At 37.5% G+C, this 23033-nt stretch overlaps 2 protein-coding genes across 2 annotated transcripts in view; one reads left to right on the top strand and one right to left on the bottom strand.

The window, feature by feature from the left end:
- STX8 (syntaxin 8) overlaps positions 1 to 23033 on the top strand; it is a 279229-nt gene that overhangs the window by 28217 nt on the left and 227979 nt on the right. The gene's annotated exons all lie outside the window — the stretch shown is intronic.
- Positions 21108 to 21476, bottom strand: LOC118858712 (60S ribosomal protein L36-like). Its single transcript, XM_036769319.1, has one exon. The coding sequence runs from the start codon at positions 21451 to 21453 to the stop codon at positions 21136 to 21138; it is 318 nt and encodes a 105-aa protein (XP_036625214.1). The 5' UTR covers positions 21454 to 21476; the 3' UTR covers positions 21108 to 21135.

Here is a 23033-nt window from a genome sequence, read left to right as displayed (position 1 = left end):
TTTTCAGGTAGTCCAAATATTCTTAGGTATCTCTCATTTGCTAAACATTATTTGTTTTTGATAGGAGATATGTTTTTCTTCTATTTTCTTAGTCTTTTAATTTTGTTCTAATATTTCTCGTATCATAGAATCATTGATTTCTGCTTGGTTCCATTTGGTTTTTAGAAGCACGTCTCTTGGGTAAGGTTTTGCACCTCCTTTACTAAGCTGTTCATTCCCCTTCTAATTATTTCCTCCAAAGTTCTAATTTCCTTTCTCCTTCTTTCCTACAAAGTTCTCCATTTCTTTTTAATTTTTTCTCCTGAGATCTTATTTCATTTATAATATACTTTTTAACTCTTACTTTATTTCTTCCAAGGAATCTAAGGAGAGATTGTGGCAAATCTGTTTTTTTTTTTTTAAAGGCTTTGCTTGTAGATATTTTGGAGTTACTTTCTTCTCTTTGGTTTGTGCCTTAGGTGTCCCTGGCTCTATAGTATTCCTTTATCATAGGTGTTTTCATATGTTTACTTATTTTCCCAGTTTACTTTGAATTGGGACTTTGTGTCAGGATTAAGTTCTGTGCAATTCTGGAAGAAATGATGAGACCCTTGTTTTGGCCTGGTCTAAACTAATTGACATCTTGCCACTGATCTGATACTCAGCTCTGCGTTTTTCGATAGGTGGGATCTGATTGTTCTACTCTCAATCCTAGATCAGAGGGATACAGCTGCAGGATCCAGATATCCAAGGTTATTCCAGAGGCCTGGCTCCATTCCCTGTGTACATAGCTATAGGTTACAGACTTCTCTAGCTTGCCCCTTGTCTGTTCTGGAACACTTCTATGTGATCGTCTCTTGGGGTGGGTTTATTGGCTGTACCTATTCCCTAGCAGTTGTGGGTTTTTGCCTTACTCTCTGTGGACCTAAGCTGCAAAACTGCACTTACTATAGTTTCTCCTTGTATTTCTTGTCTCTACTTGACCTGATGTTCTTTTTCATCTTTGCCTCAGTTGTGTGAGAGAACTGGGCTCTTCTGCTCCTATTCTTTGCAGGATGTCCAAAAGTGATTTTCCTTAAGCCAGATCTGAACATATCACTTCCTTACTCGATAAACTCCAGTGGCTCTCTGTTGCTTCTAGGATCAACTGTGTTTAACTTTTAAAGCCCTTTACAACCTTGTCTCAACCTGTCTTTCTAGCCTTATATTACTGCTGTAGTGTGCTTTTTGATTCAGTCAGACTGGTATCTCTATTCTTCATATTATATTACTCCATGTCCTATCTCTTGGTCTTTTCACTAGTGGTCTCCTATGTCTGGAATTGAAACTCTCTTCATTTCTGCCTCATAGAATCCCTTTCTTCCTTTAAGGTGCAGTTCAAATATCATCTCTATGAAACCTTTGCTGACCTCCACAAATGCTAGTGCCTTCCTCATCAAATTACCTTGTGTTTATCTACTTTGTTTTTATTTGTGTGTGTACATACATATATATGTGTGTGTATATATGTGTGTGTGTGTATATGTATGTGTGTGTATATATATATTTATACATAGATGTATATATAGCATATACACACACAAATACACATACACACTTGATCTCATTCGCTTTCCTGTTAGGATGTAAGCTCGTTGAATGTAGGCATTTTTGTTCATTCATTTGTAATTATATTCCCAGGGCCAGTATGATGGCTGGCATGTAGTAGGTATTTAATAAATACTTGTTGATTCATGGGTTGAAAGTCCAGGTATAAGGTTATGAGATATTGGATTAGGAAATGAAAGGAAGGCTTGAGAGCTGTTAAAAAGGAAAACTTAACAGGATTTGGAGACTAAAAGAAGCAGAGGAAAAGGGGTGAGTGGATCTATGATGAGAATCCATAGAAACAACGGGTAATACCACATCTTTTTAGAGACTATCTAATTTCTCATCTGTGTTCGCCTTCTCCCTTTTGGTGGCTCAAGTAGTAGATGGTATTCTCTTTATACACACACACACACACACACACACACACACGCATGTGTGTGTATATGTGTGTGTATGTATGTATGACATATTCATAATAATAAATAATAGCAGGGGGATAGGGACTGAACCTGTAGTTTTACTCTTAGAGAGTTGCCTAGAGTAGTATTAATAGCTCATATTTTAGCTACTTTAGCCATTAGCCACTTTTAAGTTTTATAAAGTATTTCCCTCACAACAGCCCACTGAGGTTGAGAGTGTCATATGTAGGTAAACTACTCCTCCCACCTACCTCCACCTGTTTGACATATGTAATAATACTTTTTAAAGGCCACACCTGCTGGGACTTTGACTTGTTTTAGCCTGGGCATTCTAGACTGAATTTTAGAAGTACTGCTAGGCCAGGTATTTGTATTCAAGATCCTTCAAGATTCAAGATCAAGTTCTTATGGAAAGCTCCTTTGTCCGGAATAGGGAGAGGATTCACCCACTCTTAGGCACATTCCTTACCCTTCCCGTTGCATAAAATCTTTTCTTTAGACCTAATGTTTTTCAGAGAATTTGAAATTAGTTTTGCAGTTCAATAATTGCTGTTTTAAGTTTGACCTTGATACCTCCTTGTTGCCTAACTACATAGTCAAATACAATGCCAACTGTCAGGGATAGTTCAGGTCCATATTTGGAGAAACCTTGTTAACCAGTAAGCTTGTTTCTCCTGAGATAAACTGTTCCTCACAACTGGTACAAATTTTTCCTTTCTTTCCCATGGTCAACTCCTAGGTTACTTTCCTTCTATAAATTTTACTTCTTTGACTAATTCTGGCTCATGGAGAAACTGAAGAATTAGTCGTATGCGCATCACTCCAAACTGTGTAATAGAGATCCTTCCACTGCTTTGACTGGGACTATATATATTTCTGTGTTAGTGAAGGTAAAGAAATAGATTTGCTGATAAAGAACTGGAGTTCATTTCTGGAGGGAGAACTGGACCTATTATTTCATTGGTCTAGGGAACTCCATTTTAGTAATGTAGATTGGTACTTACACTATAATTTATAGTCATGAAGCTGCCTGGGGCACTGAAAGGTTAAGAGACTTGCCTAGTTTCACAGCCAATACCTGTCAAGGCGGTACTTGAAACCAGCTCTTTCTGAGTTTAAGGCCAACTCACTATACACCATGCCAGGCTACTTATATTTATTCATTTTCATATTGGTGATAATCTATAGCAGGATGCAAGCATTTTACCTGGTGAACTTTCATCTTCTGTAAGAGCTTCCCTTAATTTCACAACGCCCGTTCTAGGCATAGAGATGAAATCTCTTTTACACAATTATACAGTCTACATACATGTGCACAAGTAAATATGATAGGACTCAAGTGTGTCATGTGCCAAAATATGCAATGAAAATTTGAGAAGGGAGATGCACTTTCAGCTTATGAGGATTGTTAAAGGCTTCATGGGTGAGATGTCGTTTGAGTTAGACCTTGAAGGAACAGAAAAATTCTACATTTGAGATGATAGGGAGTTGGTGTTTTTCAGGCTTGGAGATGAATGGCTTGAATGAATACACAGAGGTAAGGAGAGTACAGGATAATATTGGAAAACAAGCTTGTTTGACTGAAAATGTCCAGCATGTATTACAGGGACTGGGTAAAATAAGCCTGGAACATTGGGTTATACCTCTACTGTGGAGGGATTTTAATGCTATGATAAGACATTAGTATTTTATCCTAGAGTAGAGGTTCTTAACCTGTCCTTCAATAGAATTTGGGCTGTCCATGAACTTGTATTGGAAAAAAGGGAGTTAGAGCAACTCTCATGTACTACATCTCTCCTGTCAGATTGGCTAACATGACAAAACAACATTTTTGATAAATGCTGGAGAAGATGTGGGAAAATAGGAACACTGTTACATTGTTGGTGGACTTGTGAACTGATCCAGCCATTCTGGAGAGCAATTTGGAACTATTCCCAAAGGGCTATAAAAATGTGCATACACTTTGACCCAGCAATACCACTTCTAGGGCTGTATCCCAGAGAGATCACACAAGTGGGAAATGGACCAGTATGTACAAAAATATTTATAGCAGCTCTTTTTGTGGTAGTAAAGAATTGGAAATCAAAGGAATGCCCATCAATTGGGGAATGGGTAAACAAGTTGTGGTATATGAATGTAATGGAATGCTATTGTGCTATAAGAAATGAGGAGCAGATGGACTTTGTAATAACCTGGAAAGACTTACACGATCCTATGCTGAGTGAGGGGAGCAGAACCAGGAGAACATTATGCCCAATTACAGACACACGGTACCTGTGATGACTAGCTTTGATAGATTCGACTGTTCTCAGCAATACAAGGTTCAAAGACAGCTCCAAAAAGACTCATGATGGAAAAAGCTGTCCACATCCAGAGAAAGAATTACGGAGTCTGAATGCAGATTGAGGCAAACTATTTGCTCTCTCTTTTTCTTTCTCTTCTTTTTTGATTTTGTTTCTTCTTGATTCATTCCATTATCTTCTTTACAACTTGACCATTATGTAAATAAGTTTAATGTGAAGGTATATGTAGAACCTATATCGGATTACATGCTGTCTTGGGGGGAAAGGGGAGGAGAGGGAGGGAGAGAAAATTTGGAACTCAAAAACTTGTGGAACTGAGTGTTGTAAACTAAAAATAAAAAAATAAATAAAAAAATAAAAATACAATCAAATAAAAAAAATTTCGAACTCAAAATTTTTAAAAAAATGTTAAAATTATTTTTACATGTAATTGGGAAAAATAAAATGATAAATAAATAAAAAAGGGAGTTAGAGGAGATTTTAGAGCAAGGGAGTAAAATGGTCAGAAGAGTACTTTGGGAAAATTATTTTGATACCTGTGTGAAGATGGATTGGAGGAGGAAGAAAACAGGTGGGAGGCAGGCTTGAAGTCTGTGAGGGCCTAAATAGGATGGTTGTGGCAGTACGTATGTGTGAAGTAATGGGGGATTAATGCAGGAGATGTTGTGGACATAGAATCTTCCTCCTGTCCTCCTAATATCAAAGGATGAAGTAGTCATGTTTCATCTTGTTTCCCTTAAACATGCTATAATGTGTTATTCAATTAACCAGACCTATGCTACTGAATATAAAGCTGTCGTGTGTCTGAATTGTTGTTTCATGTTCTGGTTTACTGATTTAGTGTTTTAAATCAACAATCTGAGATATATGACCTTGGTCTAAAGTAGGCCTTGATTGACTAATTTAAAGTAATTAAAAAGTGCTTAAACTATTATTAATGAAAAAATGTATCCTAGGAGATAGGCAGTGACATAATTTATTGATTTTATATCCATTTATATCCATTGCATTTACATCCTATCCTCTTTTACTTTTACATTGTTCAGCCTTATAATTAGTTCAATATGCTATTATGTTTTTAAAAAAATAAAACTATGACATACTCCATTGCCCTGTGATTATTTTAAGGGTTTATGGGATTAACTGGGCTAAAGTCGGCAGGTGATTGAATCAGCTTTCATCCTTGTATCATCCAGTATGTTAAATAAGAGAAAACAGAGTTGGAGTGTACGTGGTGAGAATGTAGTTAACAAGTATGTCAAGAGAGTTATTTTAACAAGCTGGCATTTCAGCCAAGTCTGAAACAAAAATGGAAGATAGGAAAATGTAATTACACAAATTATTTTTAATTAGCTTTTGGTGGTGTTCTTAATGGCAAATGTATTTGCATTAGAACTTGTTGCATTAGAACTCAATTTGTTGGTTGAGTTACTGAGAATTTTAGTTCCTTGTTTTATATTTTAGATTGTTCTTTGAGTACAACTTGTTTAAAAACTTTCATGATTTACCCCCCAGATGCATTTGTTCTGCAAATCCTTGATTTATAGCTGTTTGAGTTAAAGATCACTTTGGAAGAAGGATCAAATGAGATAATATTTGTAAAGTGCTTAGTGCAGTTCCTGGCACATTTATTGTTGTTGTTCGGTCCAGTCTGACTCTTTGTGACCCCATTTGGGGTTTTCTTGGAATGGTCAAATGACTTGCACATGACAAGCTTTTGCAAATAATTCAATTCTTATACACTTGAACTTGCTTTAGAGCGTTATCACATGACCCACACTTCTTTATTTCTTTTTTCTTTTAAAAATATTTTAATTTGTTTTAATCAGCCAAGATTCATCTTCTAATAACCTTCCCCTCCCCACCCTAACTGAGAACATAAGAAAAACACATACAAATATGTATGGTCAATCAAAACAAATTTCCACATTTGCCATGTCCAAAAAATACTTATCTCTTTCTGTATTCTGAGTCCTTTATTTCACTATTGCAAGATTGGTAGCATGTTTCATCATTATTCCTCTGGTATCCTAACTGGTCACTATTCTGGTGAGTTCAGCACCATAGTATTCCATCACTTGTTTATCCATTCCCCAGTTGATGGGCTCTCCCTCAGATTGCCATTCTTTGACACCTCAGAAAGACCTACAAATATTTTCGTGAGTCCTTAGAGTTGGTTTTGTGTAGGACTGATCCCTCCCTTAATGTACTCTCCCTCTAATTTCCATTCCCCCCTTTTCTTTGCTTTCCATTTCTCTGTTGAGCAAAATATATTTCTTACCCAAATGCGCATGTATGCTTGTGTATGTGCATGTGTGAGAGTGTGTATATATGTATCCTTCCTTCTTTTGACTAGTTCAGATGAGAGTGAGGTTCAAATGTCAGAAGCTCTCCCTATCCCCTCCCCATTTGTGTAGATGTCTACTTGTGCCCTCAGACTATGTGAGATAATTTTTTCTAACCTTCCTTTCTCCCTCAATCCCTAGTGTATTCCTTTTCCCATTTCTCTCCGTTTTTCTCTTAAGATCAGCAAGACATGACAGAGCCATTTCCAGACTTTCTATAATCACATTCCTTCTGTGAACCCTGATGATGACAGGGATCAGAGAGGTTACATATATCATCTCCCCATATTAGAATGTAAGCAATTTATTTTTTTTTAGTCCCTTATCATTGTACACTGATGTTTATTTACTTTTTTATCTTTCTCTTCACTCCTGTGTCTGAACTTCTTGTGAGCCCATACCCTTTGCTTTCTGGAACATCATTTTCCAAATGTTTTGTTCCTTGATAGTGGTGGCTGCAAAATCATGTGTTATCCTGACTGTGACTTCTTGGTATTTGAATTCTTTCTTTCAGGCTGCTTGTGGGATTTTTATTTGCCTTCCTCACTGTCTTGAGAGAAATGGAAGATAGTTGGATTTGGCAGGTGTTAGACATAGTCATTAACATGATGACTGAACTTCAGGAAAGTAACCCTTTTAAAGAGATAGAATCATGTGTGCCATATGTACTGATATAATGTGAGAACACTTATGTACAAATAATTCTTGAGTTAGATGGTATGATTGGATTATTAATTAACTATCCTGATTCGACTTTGTTTCATTTTCATTTTGTCAGCTATGGTAGTTTATCCTTTTCTTAGATATTCTGTTCTGTTTATTTCTTTTGATTAGCACAATGCTTTGCATAAAATAGTAAATGGTTGTTGAATGAATGACTTCATGTGGTTCTGATGTTGTTCTTTTTTATTTTTTGGGTGCAATTTAATAAAATTCAACAAATGTCCACCTAGTATGAAACAGGCACTATGCTAGGGAGCTATAGAGACTACAAAGACAAAAAGAAACAGTTGCTGTCCTCAAGGAGCTTTCATTCTACCTAGAGGAAACCTTATGTAAACAAATTATATATGTGCTTAGCACAGTGCTTGGTACATAATAGATGCTTAAAAATATTTATAGACATGCAAACATGTAACAATAATAATATCTAACATTTAAAGAGTACCTATTATATTTCAGACACTGCACTAAATGCTTTACAGTTATTTTCTCATTTGATCCTCACAACCACTCTGGTAGGCAGGTGCCACTATTATCCCTATTTTACAGACAAGAAGACTGAGGCAGTGGTTAAGTGACTTGCCCAGGGTCACATGGACACTAAGTGTCTGAGAACAAATTTGAATTCAGGTCTTCTTGACTCCAGGCCTGGCTCTTTATCCACTGTGCCACCTCCCTTCCCTAATATCCAGAGTAATCAGTCAGTCAACAAGAATTATTGAATGTATTAGGCACTATTATTAACAGTGGTATTAGAAAAACAAAAAACAAGTAACTGTCTTTGCTCTCAAGGAATTCATAAAGCATTGCTGGGGATGTGAGAGCATTGATAACTGGGAGGAATCAGGAAAGAACTCCTTTAGGAGGCAGCATCTGAGCTGTGTAGCCGTTGTTCATTAATGGCCTGCTCAATTTGTTGTTCTGAGATTGGTTTCTTTTTTTTTTTTCCCTAGTTCCAAGGATCTTTTTTTTTTTTGCGTTTTTTAAAAAAATTTTTTTTTATTTAATATATTTAGTTTTCAGCATTGATTTTCACAAGAGTTTGAATTACAAATTTTCTCCCCATTTCTACCCTCCTCCCCACTCCAAGATGGCGTATATTCTGGTCGCCCTGTTCCCCAGTCAGCCCTCCCTTCTGTCACCCCACTCCCCTCCCATCCCCTTTTCCCTTCCTTTCTTGTAGGGCAAGATACATTTCTACGCCCCATTGCCTGTGTATCTTATTTTCTAGTTGCATGCAAAAACTTTTTTTTTTGTTTGTTTTTGAACATCTGTTTTTAAAACTTTGAGTTCCAAATTCTCTCCCTTCTTCCCTTCCCACCCACCCTTCCTAAGAAGTCAAGCAATTCAACCTAGGCCACATGTGTATCATTATGTATAACCCTTCCACAATACTCATGTTGTGAAAGACTAACTATATTTTGCTCCTTCCTAACCTATCCCCCTTCACTGAATTTCCTCCTTTGACCCTGTCCCCTTTCGAAAGTGTTTGTTTTTGATTACCTCCACCCCTATCTGCCCTCCCTTCTATCATCCCCCCCCCCCTTTTTTTTTATCTTCTTCCTTCCTGTGGGGTAAGATACCCAATTGAGTGTGTATGGTATTTCCTCTTCAGGTCAAATCTGATGAGAGCAAGATTCACGCATTCCCCCCTCACTTGCCTTCTCTTCTCTTCCTACAGAACTGCTTTTTCTTGCCACTTTTATGCAAGATAATTTACCCCATTCTATCTCTCCCTTTCTCCCTCTCTCAATATATTCCTATCTCATCCCTTAATTTGATTTTATTTCTTTTAGATAGCTTCCCTTCATCTTCAACTCACCCTGTGCCCACTCTCTCTCTCTCTCTCTCTCTCTCTCTCTCTCTATATATATATATATATATATACACACACATACATATATACATACATACACATTCACTTATACATATATATACATAAACATATATATACACGCATATTCCTTTCAGCTACTATGATATTGAGGTCTCATGAATCATACACATCATCTTTCCATGTAGGAATGTAAACAAAACAGTTCAACTTTAGTAAGTCCCTTGCAATTTCTTTTTCTTGTTCTTTTTCTTGAATACCTTTTCATGCTTCTCTTGATTCTTGTGTTTGAAAGTCAAATTTTCTGTTCAGCTCTGGTCTTTTCACTGAGAAAGCTTGAAAGTCCTCCATTTTCTTGAAAGTCCATATTTTGCCTTGGAGCATGATACTCAGTTTTGCTGGGTAGGTGATTCTTGGTTTTAATCCTAGCTCCATTGACCTCTGGAATATCGCATTCCAAGCCCTTCGATCTCTTAATGTAGAAGCTGCCAGTCTGGTAACTGCTGCAGCTCACTGATTCAGGGCGCTAGGGCATGTTCCACCCGTCTCCTGGTCTGATTGTGTTTCCACAATACTGAAATTGTTTCTTTCTGATGCTTGCAGTATTTTCTCCTTGATCTGGGAGCTCTGGAATTTGGCAACAATATTCCTAGGAGATTTCTTTTTGGGATCTATTTGAGGGGGCGATCGATGGATTCTTTCAATTTCTATTTTGCCCTGTGGCTCTAGAATATCAGGGCAGTTCTCCTTGATAATTTCTTGAAAGATGATATATAGGCTGTTTTTTTTGATCATGGCTTTCAGGTAGTCCAACAATTTTTAAATTATCTCTCCTGGATCTATTTTCCAGGTCAGTGGTTTTTCCAATGAGGTGTTTCACATTGTCTTCCATTTTTTCATTCCTTTGGTTCTGTTTTATAATATCTTGATTTCTCATAAAGTTACTAGCTTCCACTTGCTCCAATCTAATTTTTAAGGTAGTATTTTCTTCAGTGGTCCGTTGGACCTCCTTTTCCATTTGGCTAATTCTGCCTTCCAAGGCGTTCTTCTCCTCATTGGCTTTTTGGAGCTCTTTTGCCATTTGAACTAGTCTATTTTTTAATGTGTTGTTTTCTTGAGTATATTTTTCAGTATTTTTTTGGGGTCTCCTTTAGCAAGTCATTGACTTGTTTTTCATGGTTTTCTCGCATCCTTCTCATTTCTCTTTCCAATTTTTCCTCTACTTCTCTAACTTGCTTTTCCAAATCCTTTTTGAGCTCTTCCATGGCCTGGGGCCAGTTCATGTTTTTCTTGGAGGCTTTTGTTGTAGGCTCTTTGACTTTGTTACTTCTTCTGTCTGTATGTTTTGGTCTTCTTTGTCATCAAAGAAAGAATCCAAAGTCTGAGACTGAATCTGGGTGTGTTTTCGCTGCCTGGCCATATTCCCAATCAACTAACTTGACTCTTGAGTTTTTCAGTGGGGTATGACTGCTTGTAGAGTTTAGAGAACTATGTTCCACGCCTGGAGGGATGCTCCAGCTCTGCCACACCAGAACTCCTCCTTCCCCAAGAACCCCCAACCCGGACTGGATTTAGATCTTCAGCAGGCTCTTCACTCCTGCTCTGATCTGCCACTTAATTCCTCCCACCAGGTGGGCCTGGGGTCGGAAGCAACTGCAGCTGTAGTTCTGTAGCTGCCCCACCTCCGCTGCCCCCGGGATGGTAGCCGAAGTGAGAACTCCTTCCACTCCCGCAGCTTTTCCCACTAACCTCTGTTGTCTTTGGTGTTTGTGGGTTTAGAAGTCTGGTAACTGCTGCAGCTCACTGATTCAGGGTGCTAGGGCATGCTCCCCCAGGCTCCTGGTCTGGTTGGTCCACGCCGCTCACCCTGGGCTCTGCTCCGCTCTGCTCCCAGCTCCGTGCAGGATAGACCTCACCCAGAGACCATCCAGGCTGTCCTGGGTTGGAGCCCTGCTTCCCTCTGCTGTTTTGTGGGTTCTGTAGTTCTAGAATTGGTTCAGAGCCATTTTTTATAGGTTTTTGGAGGGACTCAGCGGGGAGCTGACGCTAGTCCCTGCTTTCCAGCTGCCATCTTGGCTCCACCCCTTGAGATTGGTTTCTTTAGGTTATTTATGATACTTTAAGTTTCAGTGGTTCATATTTTTAAAAATACTTACCTATTTCTTTTTCCTTTTCACTTTTCTTAATAAATATGTATTAGTACAATAATTTCAAAATATTTTTCTCCACTTATTGTGTTCTACTTCTCAATTGTTATATTGGAAATTAGATTTTTCTTTTCCTTTTTTAAAAATTAAAAATAAAGTTCGTTCATGGTTTATCAGTTTTGTTGTTGCTTTCAAAGCACCAACTTATGTCCTCATATATTAATTTTAAAAAATGTTTAAATATAATTTTAAGGGTTTTTTACTTTTTAGCTTTTTTCTGGCATATTATTTTAACTTTCTTTTTAAAACATTTTGTTATTAAATGCCTACTATGTATAAGGTGTTATTTTAGGCATTGGGGACACAAAGATAAAAGTGAGGTAGTCCCTGTCTTTGAGAAGCATACCTTCTACTAGGGGGATCCTGCATGTTCACTGATAAGTATGTAGAGGATATATTGAAATAATTGTATAATGATTTGAAGGGAAGAACAAATTGGTGGGGAAAGGATATTCCTGGGGGGCAGGGCCAAGGTGGTCGAGAAGAGGTGTTGACTTGCCTGAGTTCTCACAAATTTCTTTACAAACAACTTTAAATAATGCCTCAAAATGAATTCTGGAATGGCAGAACCCACAAAAGGATGGGGTGAAATAATTTTCTAGCCCATCCCAGAGAAATAAAAAACAAAGGAAAAAGATCTATTTGTACCAAAGTATTTACATCAACTCTTTTGGTGTTGGTAAAGAATTGTCATTTGAGGGGATGCCTATAAGTTAGGAAATGCCTGAACGAGGTGTGGTATGTGATTGTGATGGAATAGTATTGTGGTATCAAAAAATGACAAACAGAATACCCTCAGAAAACTTGGAAAGACTTACATGAACTGATGCAAAGTGAAATGAACAGAACCAGCAGAACACTGTACACAATAACAGCAACATTGTGTGATGATCAACTACGAATGACTTAGTTTTCTCGACAATGCAATGCTCCAAGACAGTTCCAAAGGACTTATGATGAAAAATGCTGTCCACCTCCAGAAAAAGAACTGATGGAGTCTAAATGAACATCAAAGCATACTTTGCTTACTTTCTTTGCTTTTTTTTTTGGGTTGTTTCTGTGTTTTCTTTCATGACATGACTTATACAGAAGCAAGTGTTGCATGACTGCACATGTATAAACTATATAAAATTGTTTGCCTTCATAATGAAGGGGGAGGGAAAGGAGGATCAAAGATAATTTGGAACTTAGAATTTTAAAAAATGAATATTAAAAAATTTTTACATGTTAATTGGGGGAAAATAAAATATTAAATATGTTTTAAATAAAGAAAAAGGATAGTCCTCTTGAAGGAAATGGTATTTAAGTTGAGACTGGAAATTAGCTAGGGATTCTAAGAGAACAAAATGAGGAAAGAATACATTTCAGGAATTGGAAAAAGCCTATGCAAAAATTATGGAGATCAGCCATAGAAAGTCTTCTGCTGAGACCAGCAAGTAGGTTAGGCTGAAAAAAAATATAGGGTATATGGATGGGAGTAATGTGTAATAAGCCTGAAAAGATAGGCTGGGACCATATCGTCAAGGTCTTTAAATGTCAAACATAGGAGGTTGTGTTTGGTCCTTGGGGCAAGAGGCAACCACTGGAGTTTCTTAATTATAGTTAAGTGGCATAGACCTGTAATTTAGAAATACCAATTTGACAGCTTAGTGAAGTATGTATTGGAAAAGCTAGGGAGACTAGTTGAGGCTATTACAGAAGTCTAGACTGTAGATAATGAAGGCCTTGAATTAGAGTTGAGACTTTGTGAGTATGGATTTAAAGAAATATTATGGGAGTAGGCTAGACAAAATTTGATGCCTTATTGGATAGGAGAGTAAGGGTCAGGTGGTAAAAGTACAGAAAAGATAACTCCAAAGCTTTTAAGACTAGATGATTGGAAAGTTGGTGGTATCCTGAATTAGAAGGGGAGCTCAAAAGAGAGGGATGAAACTTTTGGGAAAGGCAGTGAGTTCTGTTTTAGACATGTTGAGTTTGAGATCCTCATGTGACATCCAGTTGGAAATGTCAGTAGACAGTGGATGATGCCTTTTGATTTCTCCCTGCCCCCCCCCCCCCCCAGTCTGCCACTTGCTAGTCTCTTTTCTTCTCTCAGTTATTTTGTATTTTGGGGAGTATATTTTACATAAAATTGTAGCTGTCTATGTTGTCTCTGTCAATAAGAATATAAGCTCCTTGAAGACACGAACTATTTCTTTTTTGTCTTTGTATATGTACTATTGTGTCTAGCACATAGTAGGCAATTAAGATACTTGATTTATGTGTGTGTGTATATATACACACACATACATAAAGATATATGTGTATGTATGCATATACTTACATATGCCTATTTTAGAGTCCTCTGCATAGAGTTGAACCCATGCAAATTATTGAGTTCATAATTGTATCTCCTGACTATGTGACTTAGATAAAACAGAGGAAATTTAATCTAACTTCTAATTTTAAATATGCATGTGAATGTTTTTCCTTAGGTGTATTTATTCTAGATAGTGCTTTATTAGTTTTTGTTTTTTAATCCATCTCCTTTTATTTTATTTATTTATTTATTTATTTATTTTTTACTTTTAAAAGAGTGTTTTATTGGTGCCTTTTATTTTTACATCACAGTTATTTCTAGGTCTACACCACTGTCCCGCCCTCTCCCCTACTGAACTATTTTTTGTAACAAAAAAAACGAGTGAACAGAACTACCTGATAATCGCTCTGACATTCTCCTTTTGTACATCTCCCCCTCACTTCAGACAAAGAGAAACTACTATGTTCCCTTATCTGTTCTCTAGCACCATTTCTTTTTTGTTTTCTCAGTCCCTCAGAGCTCAGGTTCCTTCTTGCAATTTTTCTCCTTTCTATCATAACAGGAATTATTACTTTACTACAAAGAGTCCTGCTGAAAAGATTTTGTTTTCATCTTTGAACTTCCTGGGGTATACATCTAGTAGAGGGATTTATTGGGTCAAAAGGTATAAACAGTGATGTCACATATTTGCATAATTCCAAATGGACAGCCAAAATGGATGGATGGATCATTCAGCTCTACCAACAGTGTATGAGTATTCCTTTCTTCCCAGAACTTCTCCAGCACTGACTGTCCTCATTTTTTTTTCTTGGTCAATTTTCAGGGTGACAGGTGAAGACTCAGAGTTGTTTTAATTTGCATTTCTCTTATTATTATTGATTTGGAGCAAGTTTCCAAATGGCAATTAATGTAATTTATAACTTGCAGTTCTCTCAAAAACTGTTCCTATCTTTTGACTGCTTATCTTTGAGGAATGGCTCTTGGTTATTCCTTTTTTGTGTCCTTGAGTGTCAAGATAGTGCTGGAAACATTACTGATATTTCATAAATTCTTCCTGTTGATTCAATTCAGCAAATGTTTATGAAAATAATTCTGATATTAAACTATAGAGAGAGGAAGACTATCAGGGCCAAATATTGACCCTTTGAAGCTAGATGTGAAAGTACTATTTTCCTTGCTGAAATTGGAAGTTGAATCTTATTTCAAGACTGTTCACGTCCCTCCATTTAGGAAACTGGTGGAGTTTGATAGTCTTGTCTATGGAGTCCCAAACCTCATGCTTGTGTGTACTTGGATTCATCAGGTGTGATCTTTCTCAGTTTACCCACACAGAGCAAAATGAGTGTCAGAAACCAGAGACTCCAGCCAATAGCTGCTGCAATCCAAACATCTTCATCCATTCCATGCTTACAGCACTGGGCAGCCTTAGAGCAGAAATCTACATTAGAGGACTGTTCTATGAATGCTGAGTCTGACACAGGAGAAGGAACTGATGAGGAGTTGTATGTTTCTGCTAAACAAGTTGTGTAGAAGGACGCAGACAGGAGGACGAGGCTGATGGGAACATAGATTACAGAGGAAAGCTGCTTCATGGTGGAGATGGGAGGCACCTGTCCAGACTGCCCTCGTACTGCTTGTCCTCTGGAAACCTTGAAAATGACTCTGGCAGACCACGGGGAAACCTCTGCTCTCTTCATCTCCTTTTATTTTTAAAGGGAAATTCAATCCTTTTATGTTCAAGATTATAATTTTGAAATTTGTTTCTCCTCTATTCTATCGATTGTTTTATTAGCAAAAAATGCATACTATCTTATTTCTTTTCTATTGAAGTATTTTATTGATGTTCATTTGAAAATATCATTGTCACTTCTCATTGCCTGGAGATCAGAGATGGAGTGTTCTGTGTAAGGAACAGAGAACTGGAGCTTGAGGATCCCAGAGAACTGGAGGGACAATAATGTGTTATAGTTCGAACAGCTTTGGATTTATTTGTATTTCTTCTTTTTTTATTTACCTTATCTCTCCCATTATGAGATTTTGAACCTGCATAATGGGAAGAATGATGCTACCTTTGAAGAAATGGGGAAATTAGGAAGAGGAGCCAGTTTGGGGTAGAAAATTGTATTTCATGAGGTAATGTCAAGGATAATCAAATTTCGAAGTGTTGTGTAGGCAATTGGAAATATGTAAGTAAATCTTGGGCTTGTCTGTCATCCTTCTCTATTGCATAGTCTTTCTTCAGGTTTTCCTGACACTACTCTCTCTTATTTGACAACTCCTTTTCAGTCTTCTTTGCTGGGTCTTCATCCAGATCATGCCCACTAACTATGTATATCCCCCAAGGATTTATCCTGAGCTTTCTTCTTTTCTCCCTCTGAACTGTCTTGTTTGGTAATCTCAGCAGCTTCCATGGGTTCACTTTTAATTTTTATGGAGATTGTTCTCAGATCTATTTATCCAACCCCAACTATTTTCCTTGCCTATGTTCTTGAATGAGCAACTGCTTATTGGATGTCTTGAAGTATATGTCTTGTAGATACATTAATCTCAACATATCCACAACAGAACTACATATTTCTCTCCTTAAGTCCTCTTTTCTTCCTGACTGACCTATTGCTGTCAAGTCATAAGTTATACTCTTCCCCTAGTCAACCAGGCTCTCAAATTGCTATCATCCTTGACTCCTCATTTGAACTCACTCACCGCCCCCCCCATGTCCAATCTGTTGCCAAGTCTTGTCATTTCTGCTCCCAAAACATCTCTTGTATGCATCATCTTCTCTTTTTTCACACAGCCACCATCCTGGTGGTGTTCAGCTGCTAAAGTGATTTTACTAAAGCACAGGTTTGACCAAGTCTCCATTTCCTGCCCCCTCCTCCACATTTACCTTCAAGATCAAATAAAAAGTTGTTTGTTTGACTTTTAAAGCCTTTTACAATCTGACTCTTTCCTACATTTTGTCTCCTTACACTTTTTATTCTCCTCTTCATATTCTATGATACCCAACACTGGTCTTTTTGACCTTGTACACAGCACTCCATCTTTAAACTTCTTCTCAGTGGCTTTCCCCTACCTTTGTATTACTCTCCTTCAGCTCTGCTTCCTGCCTTGCTTGGCTTTCTCCAGACTCAGATAAAACCTTACCTTCTGTAAGAAGTGTTTCCCTTTCTCTCTCTCTTTCTCTCTTTCTGAGGTTACCTTCTGTTTACCCCTTAATTATTTGTGTGTACATGGTTAATATTGACTCCCTTATTAGATACTATTTTAGTAATAGTGTTTGGGTTAGATTCAGGTTCTCACCTTAAACAATAACTTCCCTAACATTTGAGACTGTGGCAGAGCCCTGTTGATCTTAATAGTTTTATAAAAAGGCTTCCCTTTTTTTTTTTGGAGGGGGGAAGGCAGGGCAATTGGGGTTAAGTGATTTGCCAAGGTTACACAGCTAGTAAGTGTGTCAAGTGTCAGGCCTGATTTGAACTCAGGTCCCCCTGACTCCAGGGCCCGTGTTCTACTCACTGTACCACCTAGCTGCCCATGAGGCCGTCCCTTTAAAAAAAAAAACAACTCTGTATTTAGCTAACTAAATTTTTCTCTTAGGATTCTTAATTGAGATTGAAACTTAGCGGCTGAAGTATTGCATGAGACATTTTTAATATTGGTATTTTTCTTCAAATAATATTTTTAAGTGACTATATTTATAAACATTAATTAGAAAAAACTTATTAACATCAAGATAAAAATTCATTTTACTACCTAAACTCAGTGGTTTTCTGATTTGAGCAATTATATCCTGATGTAGCCCTATAATGGTACATTCAGAAGTTTGATTATATATATATGTTAAACATTTGGGCAGCTAGATGGCATAGTGGAAAGAGCACTGGGCTGGGAATCAGGAAGACTTATCTTCATGAATTCAGATCTGGCTTCAGACACTTAAGTACCTGTGTAACTCTGGGAAAGTCATTTAACCCTGATTGCCTCAGTTTCTCATCTGTAAAAATGAGCTGGAGAAGGAAATGGCAAACCACTCTAGTATCTTTGCTAAGAAAACTTTTAAGAGGATCACAAAGAGTTGGATGCAACTGAAAACGACTGAATGACAGCATTAAATATTTACATTTCAAGTAAAGTGAAAAAACATGGACACCTAACTGAATTTATATCTGTGCTATGATAAAAATTGTGACTAAGGTATGTAAATTATGCCTGAACTTTATTGTATGACTGAATTTCCACCTGTAACCAGCAGATGTCTCTGGGTTCCTATAAATGCCTTTTGTAGTACCTCTTAAAATTGGTGAAAAATACATGAAATTAAAAAAAACTCTCTTTGCTTTAGTTTTCCCTCTCGTTCTTCTGGAGAAGGAAAGGAAAGCATCATACGGTTCATTTTAACGTTTCTTTTTAGATCATGTACTTTTTTTTTAAAGCCATTTAATTTTTTTTAATATTTTTTTCCCCAATTACATGCAAGACAATTTTTTGCATTCATTTTTACAAGATTTTGAGTTTCAGATTTTTCTCCCCCCCCTTTTGCTATAGGTTTATATATGCTATCATGTAAAACATGTTTCCATATTAATCACAGTTGTGAAAGAAGAAACATATCAAAAGGGAAGAAAACCATGAAAGAAAATAAAGTGAAAGCAATATGCTTTGATTTGCATTCACAGTCCATCAGATATTTTTCTGGATGTGGATAGAATTTTCTTTTGTGAGTTTTGTCTTTTTATTTGTCTTGGATAATGCATTGTGTCTCTGAGAAGAGCTGAGTCATTCATAGTTGATTATCACACAGTGTTACTGATACTGTGTACAGTGTTTCCTTGGTTCTGCTCATTTCACTTTACATCAGTTCATACAAATCTTTACAGGTTTTTCTGATACCTGCCTGTTCATTATTTTTTATTGCACAATACTAATTCCATCACATTCATATACCACAGCTTGTTCAACCATTCCTCAGTTGATGTACATTCCCTCAGTTTCCAATATTTTGCCACCATGGAAAGGGCAGCTATAAATATTTTTGTACTTTACCCTTTTTTGTGGTCTCTTTGGGATACAGACCTAGTAATGGTATTGCTGGATTGGGCATAGTTCCAAATTGCTCTCCAGAATGTTTGGATCCATTCACAACTGATATGTGCGTTAGTTTCCCAATTTTCCCACATCCTTTCAAACATTTATCATTTTCCTTTTCTGTCATATTAACCATTCTGATAGGCGTGAGGTAAGTCACTTAATTTCATATTAAGTTTTTATGTTTGTAAATGGGACAGGATTGAATGACTGTAGAAGATTAGAGGGAGGAAGACTGAGCCTTGTCAGACATAAGAGAACAGAAGGAAGAGGAACCAAATAAAGACCCAGAAAAGGGAACAATCACAAAAGTAGCAGGAAAACCTGGTACAGTAGTCAGAGGCTGAGGAAGAAAACAGTCTAAATGATTAATAGTGGTCCATGTGGGGAAGAGTCAATAGTTTCAAGTACCAGTGGAAGGAAAAAATCGAGACTTGAGAAGAGGCCAGTGACTTTAGTAATATGAGTGATTTTAATGATATTGTCATTATAAATTTTTTTTGCATAAACTGTCATTAAGAATCATTAAAACTTATTTCAGATTTTGTTTAAGATGAACAGAGACCCAGTAAATAAGCATTTTTATTGAGAAATGCAAATCAAAACAACTCTGATGTACCACATCACACCTTATCAGATTGGCTAACATGACAAAACAGGAAAATGGTAAATGTTGGAGATGTCGGAAAATTGGAACACTTCTACGTTTGTAACCCAAAGAGATCATAAAGATGGGAAAAGGACCCACATGTAGAAAAATATTTGTAACAGCTCTTTTTGTGGTGACATAGAATTGGAAATTGAGAGGATGTCCATCAATTGGGGAATGGCTGAACAAGTTGTGGCATATGAATGTAATGGAATACTATTGTGCTATAAGAAATGATGAACAAGTGGACTTCAGAAAAACCTGGAAAGACATATATGAACTGATGCTGAGTGAAATGAGCAGAACCAGGTGAACATTGTACACAGTAACAACCACATTGTACGATGACTGACTGTGATAGAATTAGCTCTTCTCAGCAATGCAAGAATCTAAAACAACTCCAGAAGACTCATGGTGGAAAAATTCTATCCACATCCAGAGAAAGATCTTTAGAGTTTGAATTCAGATGGAAGCATACTATTTGCTTTCCTTTTGTTTTGTTTTGTTTCTTCTTTCTCATGGTTCCTCCCATTAGTTCTAATTCTTCTTTACATCATGACTGATGTGAAAATAAAAAAAAAATTAAGCATTTTTATCCACTTTATGTCTCCATGAAATAGTTTTACTTTATAAGAATTAATAGGAAAATCTAGATTTTAAGAAAATTCTTTTTTTTTGTTTAATATATTTTTTCCAAATTACATGTAAAAACAATTTTTAACAATCTTTTTTTTAAATTTTAAGTTCCAAATTTTCTCCCTCCCTTCTCTGAGAGGGCAATTTAATATAGGTTATTCATGTGTAGTCATGCAAAATGTATTTCCATATTAGTAATGTGAAAAAATAGACCAAAAAAGAAAAATTTAAAAAAATGTATTTCTATCTTTATTCAGATTCCATCAGTTCTTTCTCTGGGGTTTGATAGCAGTTTTCATCATAAGTCCTTTGTAATTGTCTTGGATCATTGTATTGCTGAGAAAAGCTAAGGTAATCACAGTTGATCATCACACAATATTGCTGTTATTGTGTAAAATGTTGTCCTGGTTCTGCTCATTTCACTTTGTATCAGTTCATGTAAGTTTTTCTGAGCATCCTGTTTTTTATTTCTTATGCCACAATAGTATTCCACCACAATACATACTTATTCAGACATTTCCTAATTTATGGGCATCCCCCCCAATTGCCAATTCCTTGCCACCACCAAAAGAACCGCTATATTTTTGTACATATAAGTCCTTTTCCTTTTTTTAAAAATCTCTTTAGGATACAGACCTAGTAGAGGTACTTACTGCTGGATCAAAGTGTATGCATGGTTTTATAGCCCTTTAGACATAGATCCAAATTGTTCTCCAGAATGGTTGGATCAGTTCATAACTCCACCGACAGTGCATTAGTGTCTCAATTTTCCCACTTTCCTTCCAACATTTGTCATTTTCCTTTTCTGTCATGTTAGCCAATCTTATAGGTATGGAGTGGTACCTCTAAGTTGTTTTAATTTGCATTTCTCTAATCAATGGTGCTTTAGAGCATTTTTTTTATGTGACGGTAGATAGTTTTGGTTACGTCATTTGAAATTGCCTGTTCATATCCTTTGAGAGAATGGCTCTTAGCTTTATAAATTTGACTAAGTTCTCCATATATATTTTTTTTTTTATTTGTCAAATCTTTTTTGGGTAAGTGGGAAAGATTGGCAGGGTCCAGTTTAGTCCTTCTTGGCAGCAGCCTTCCTCATGGCAGCTAGGACGTTGCTGAGCTCCTCTCTCTTCCTCTTGGCCCGGATGTGAGTTCCCACCCTTTTTTTGATGAACTTAAGGGCTCTCTTATCCTTAGAGACCTTTAACGATTCCATGGCACGCCTCTCATAAGGGGCAAATCCACACACTTCCCGGATCATATCTCTCACAAACTTGGTGTGTTTGGTCAAGCGCCCATGGCGGCGGCAGTGTCGCGGCTTCGAAACGTTTTTGGTAACTTTGTGGCCCTTGTTAAGGCCCACGGCCATGGGGTATCGGATGGCCATGGCTGCGGCGCGTAGCCCCAACGGCAGCCTGTTCTCCATATATTTGAGAAATGAGGCCTTCACTAGAGAAACTTGCTGTAAAATTTTTTTCAGTTATGAGTATGAACTCTGAATTTCCCTTCATTCTATTTTTACCTGTTTATTCTGCTCTTTCTCTCCTTTCACTCTGTCTATCCTTGAGTTTCCCTCCCTTCTATCATCCTCCTTCCCCCCATTTCTGTCCTGTAGGGAAAGATAGATTTCTGTACCCAATTGAGTATGTATAATAATGTACCCCTTCCCTCTTTGAGCCAATTCTGATGACGGTAAAGTTCGAGTGCCTCCCCTCTTTCCCCCATCTTCTGTAACAACAGCTTGGCTTGCAGCTGCTGCTGCGGTGTAAGACCCAGCAAGGCCAGCAACAAGAGCTGCCAGCACAGGTTCTGTGATCTGCTTTTCTAAGGAAAGTAACTTTAAGGGGTTAACAATCTCACTTTAATCAAACATACATATATCATTCACTTAGTTCAGGGGGGAAAGCCAGCACCCTGAACTTCAGAGCAAATACAAATTACAAACAGAAAATATCAACAGATCAAATAACACAATTCAACAGACAGGCTTTGTCTGATTAAGACATCACATACATAGTTACCAAAAAGAGAAGCACCAACATCTGGGTTTTCTCAAGGTGGGGGGGGGGAAGGGGGATGGGGGGGAGTGGCTATCCAGAGTCTCCCATCTCTTCCAGTGAATGACAGCCCCAAACAAATGCTAACCTCTGAGTTTATATGCCCTTCTTAGGGCCCGAAGGCTTCACACCTAATCAACAAAAAAGATGCAGGCCTGGAGCTTAGTTAGCAAAAGGGTGTGGGCCTGAGGCTTTGCACCTCTTAAGACTTAATCAAAGGCACTTGATTACTTTAGCATTCTAAAAAGGAAACCAGTAAAAAAGTCCCACCCTAATTACCATAATACTCCATACCTTCCAGGATCCTTGGCTTTCTACTTACTAAATAGCCATGGATCCTGGAACAAATAGAGGCATTATACATTGTGATCCCATCAGAGGAACTAAAGCATAACATTCACAACAATGTAACAAAACATATCCTTCAATGTCATTCCCCAAAGTACTTATTTACAATACAAACACCAAACACCCCTAGGTCACAGCAAATTATAATCTTCTTTAGTAAATACGGAGTGTCCAAGTAAAGTCTTTCTTGAAGGTGTGTCCTTTTCCAAACACTGCCATTGCAGGCTTCCTCCCAGTACCTTCAGGTACGGGCATGCTTTAATTAGCAAAGTTCCAGCGCAAACAAAAAAGTCCAAATAAAGTTTTCTTGGGGATGTGTCCTTCCCCACACTGCTTCAGATCCTGCTTCCAAGGCCTGAGGGGCAGCTGGGCAACAAAGCCAATGGGGGGGATCCTTGGGGGGTCTACGGCACTTCCCCTCACCTACCATAGACAACTCTACCCTCCCCCTGGGTCCCAAACTGTCCCAAGAAAAGGCAGCAAAAAAGCACACTCAGGACTTTGCTGCAAAGTTTCCATCTTGCCCCAGGGCTGAACAAGTATAAAGAGCAACCCAATAACT

This window comes from Trichosurus vulpecula, chromosome 7, assembly GCF_011100635.1.
Source record: "Trichosurus vulpecula isolate mTriVul1 chromosome 7, mTriVul1.pri, whole genome shotgun sequence".
NCBI classification, from domain to species: Eukaryota; Metazoa; Chordata; class Mammalia; order Diprotodontia; family Phalangeridae; genus Trichosurus; species Trichosurus vulpecula.
Note: the sequence above shows the minus strand (reverse complement) of the source record. Positions and strands in the feature narration are given on the sequence as shown.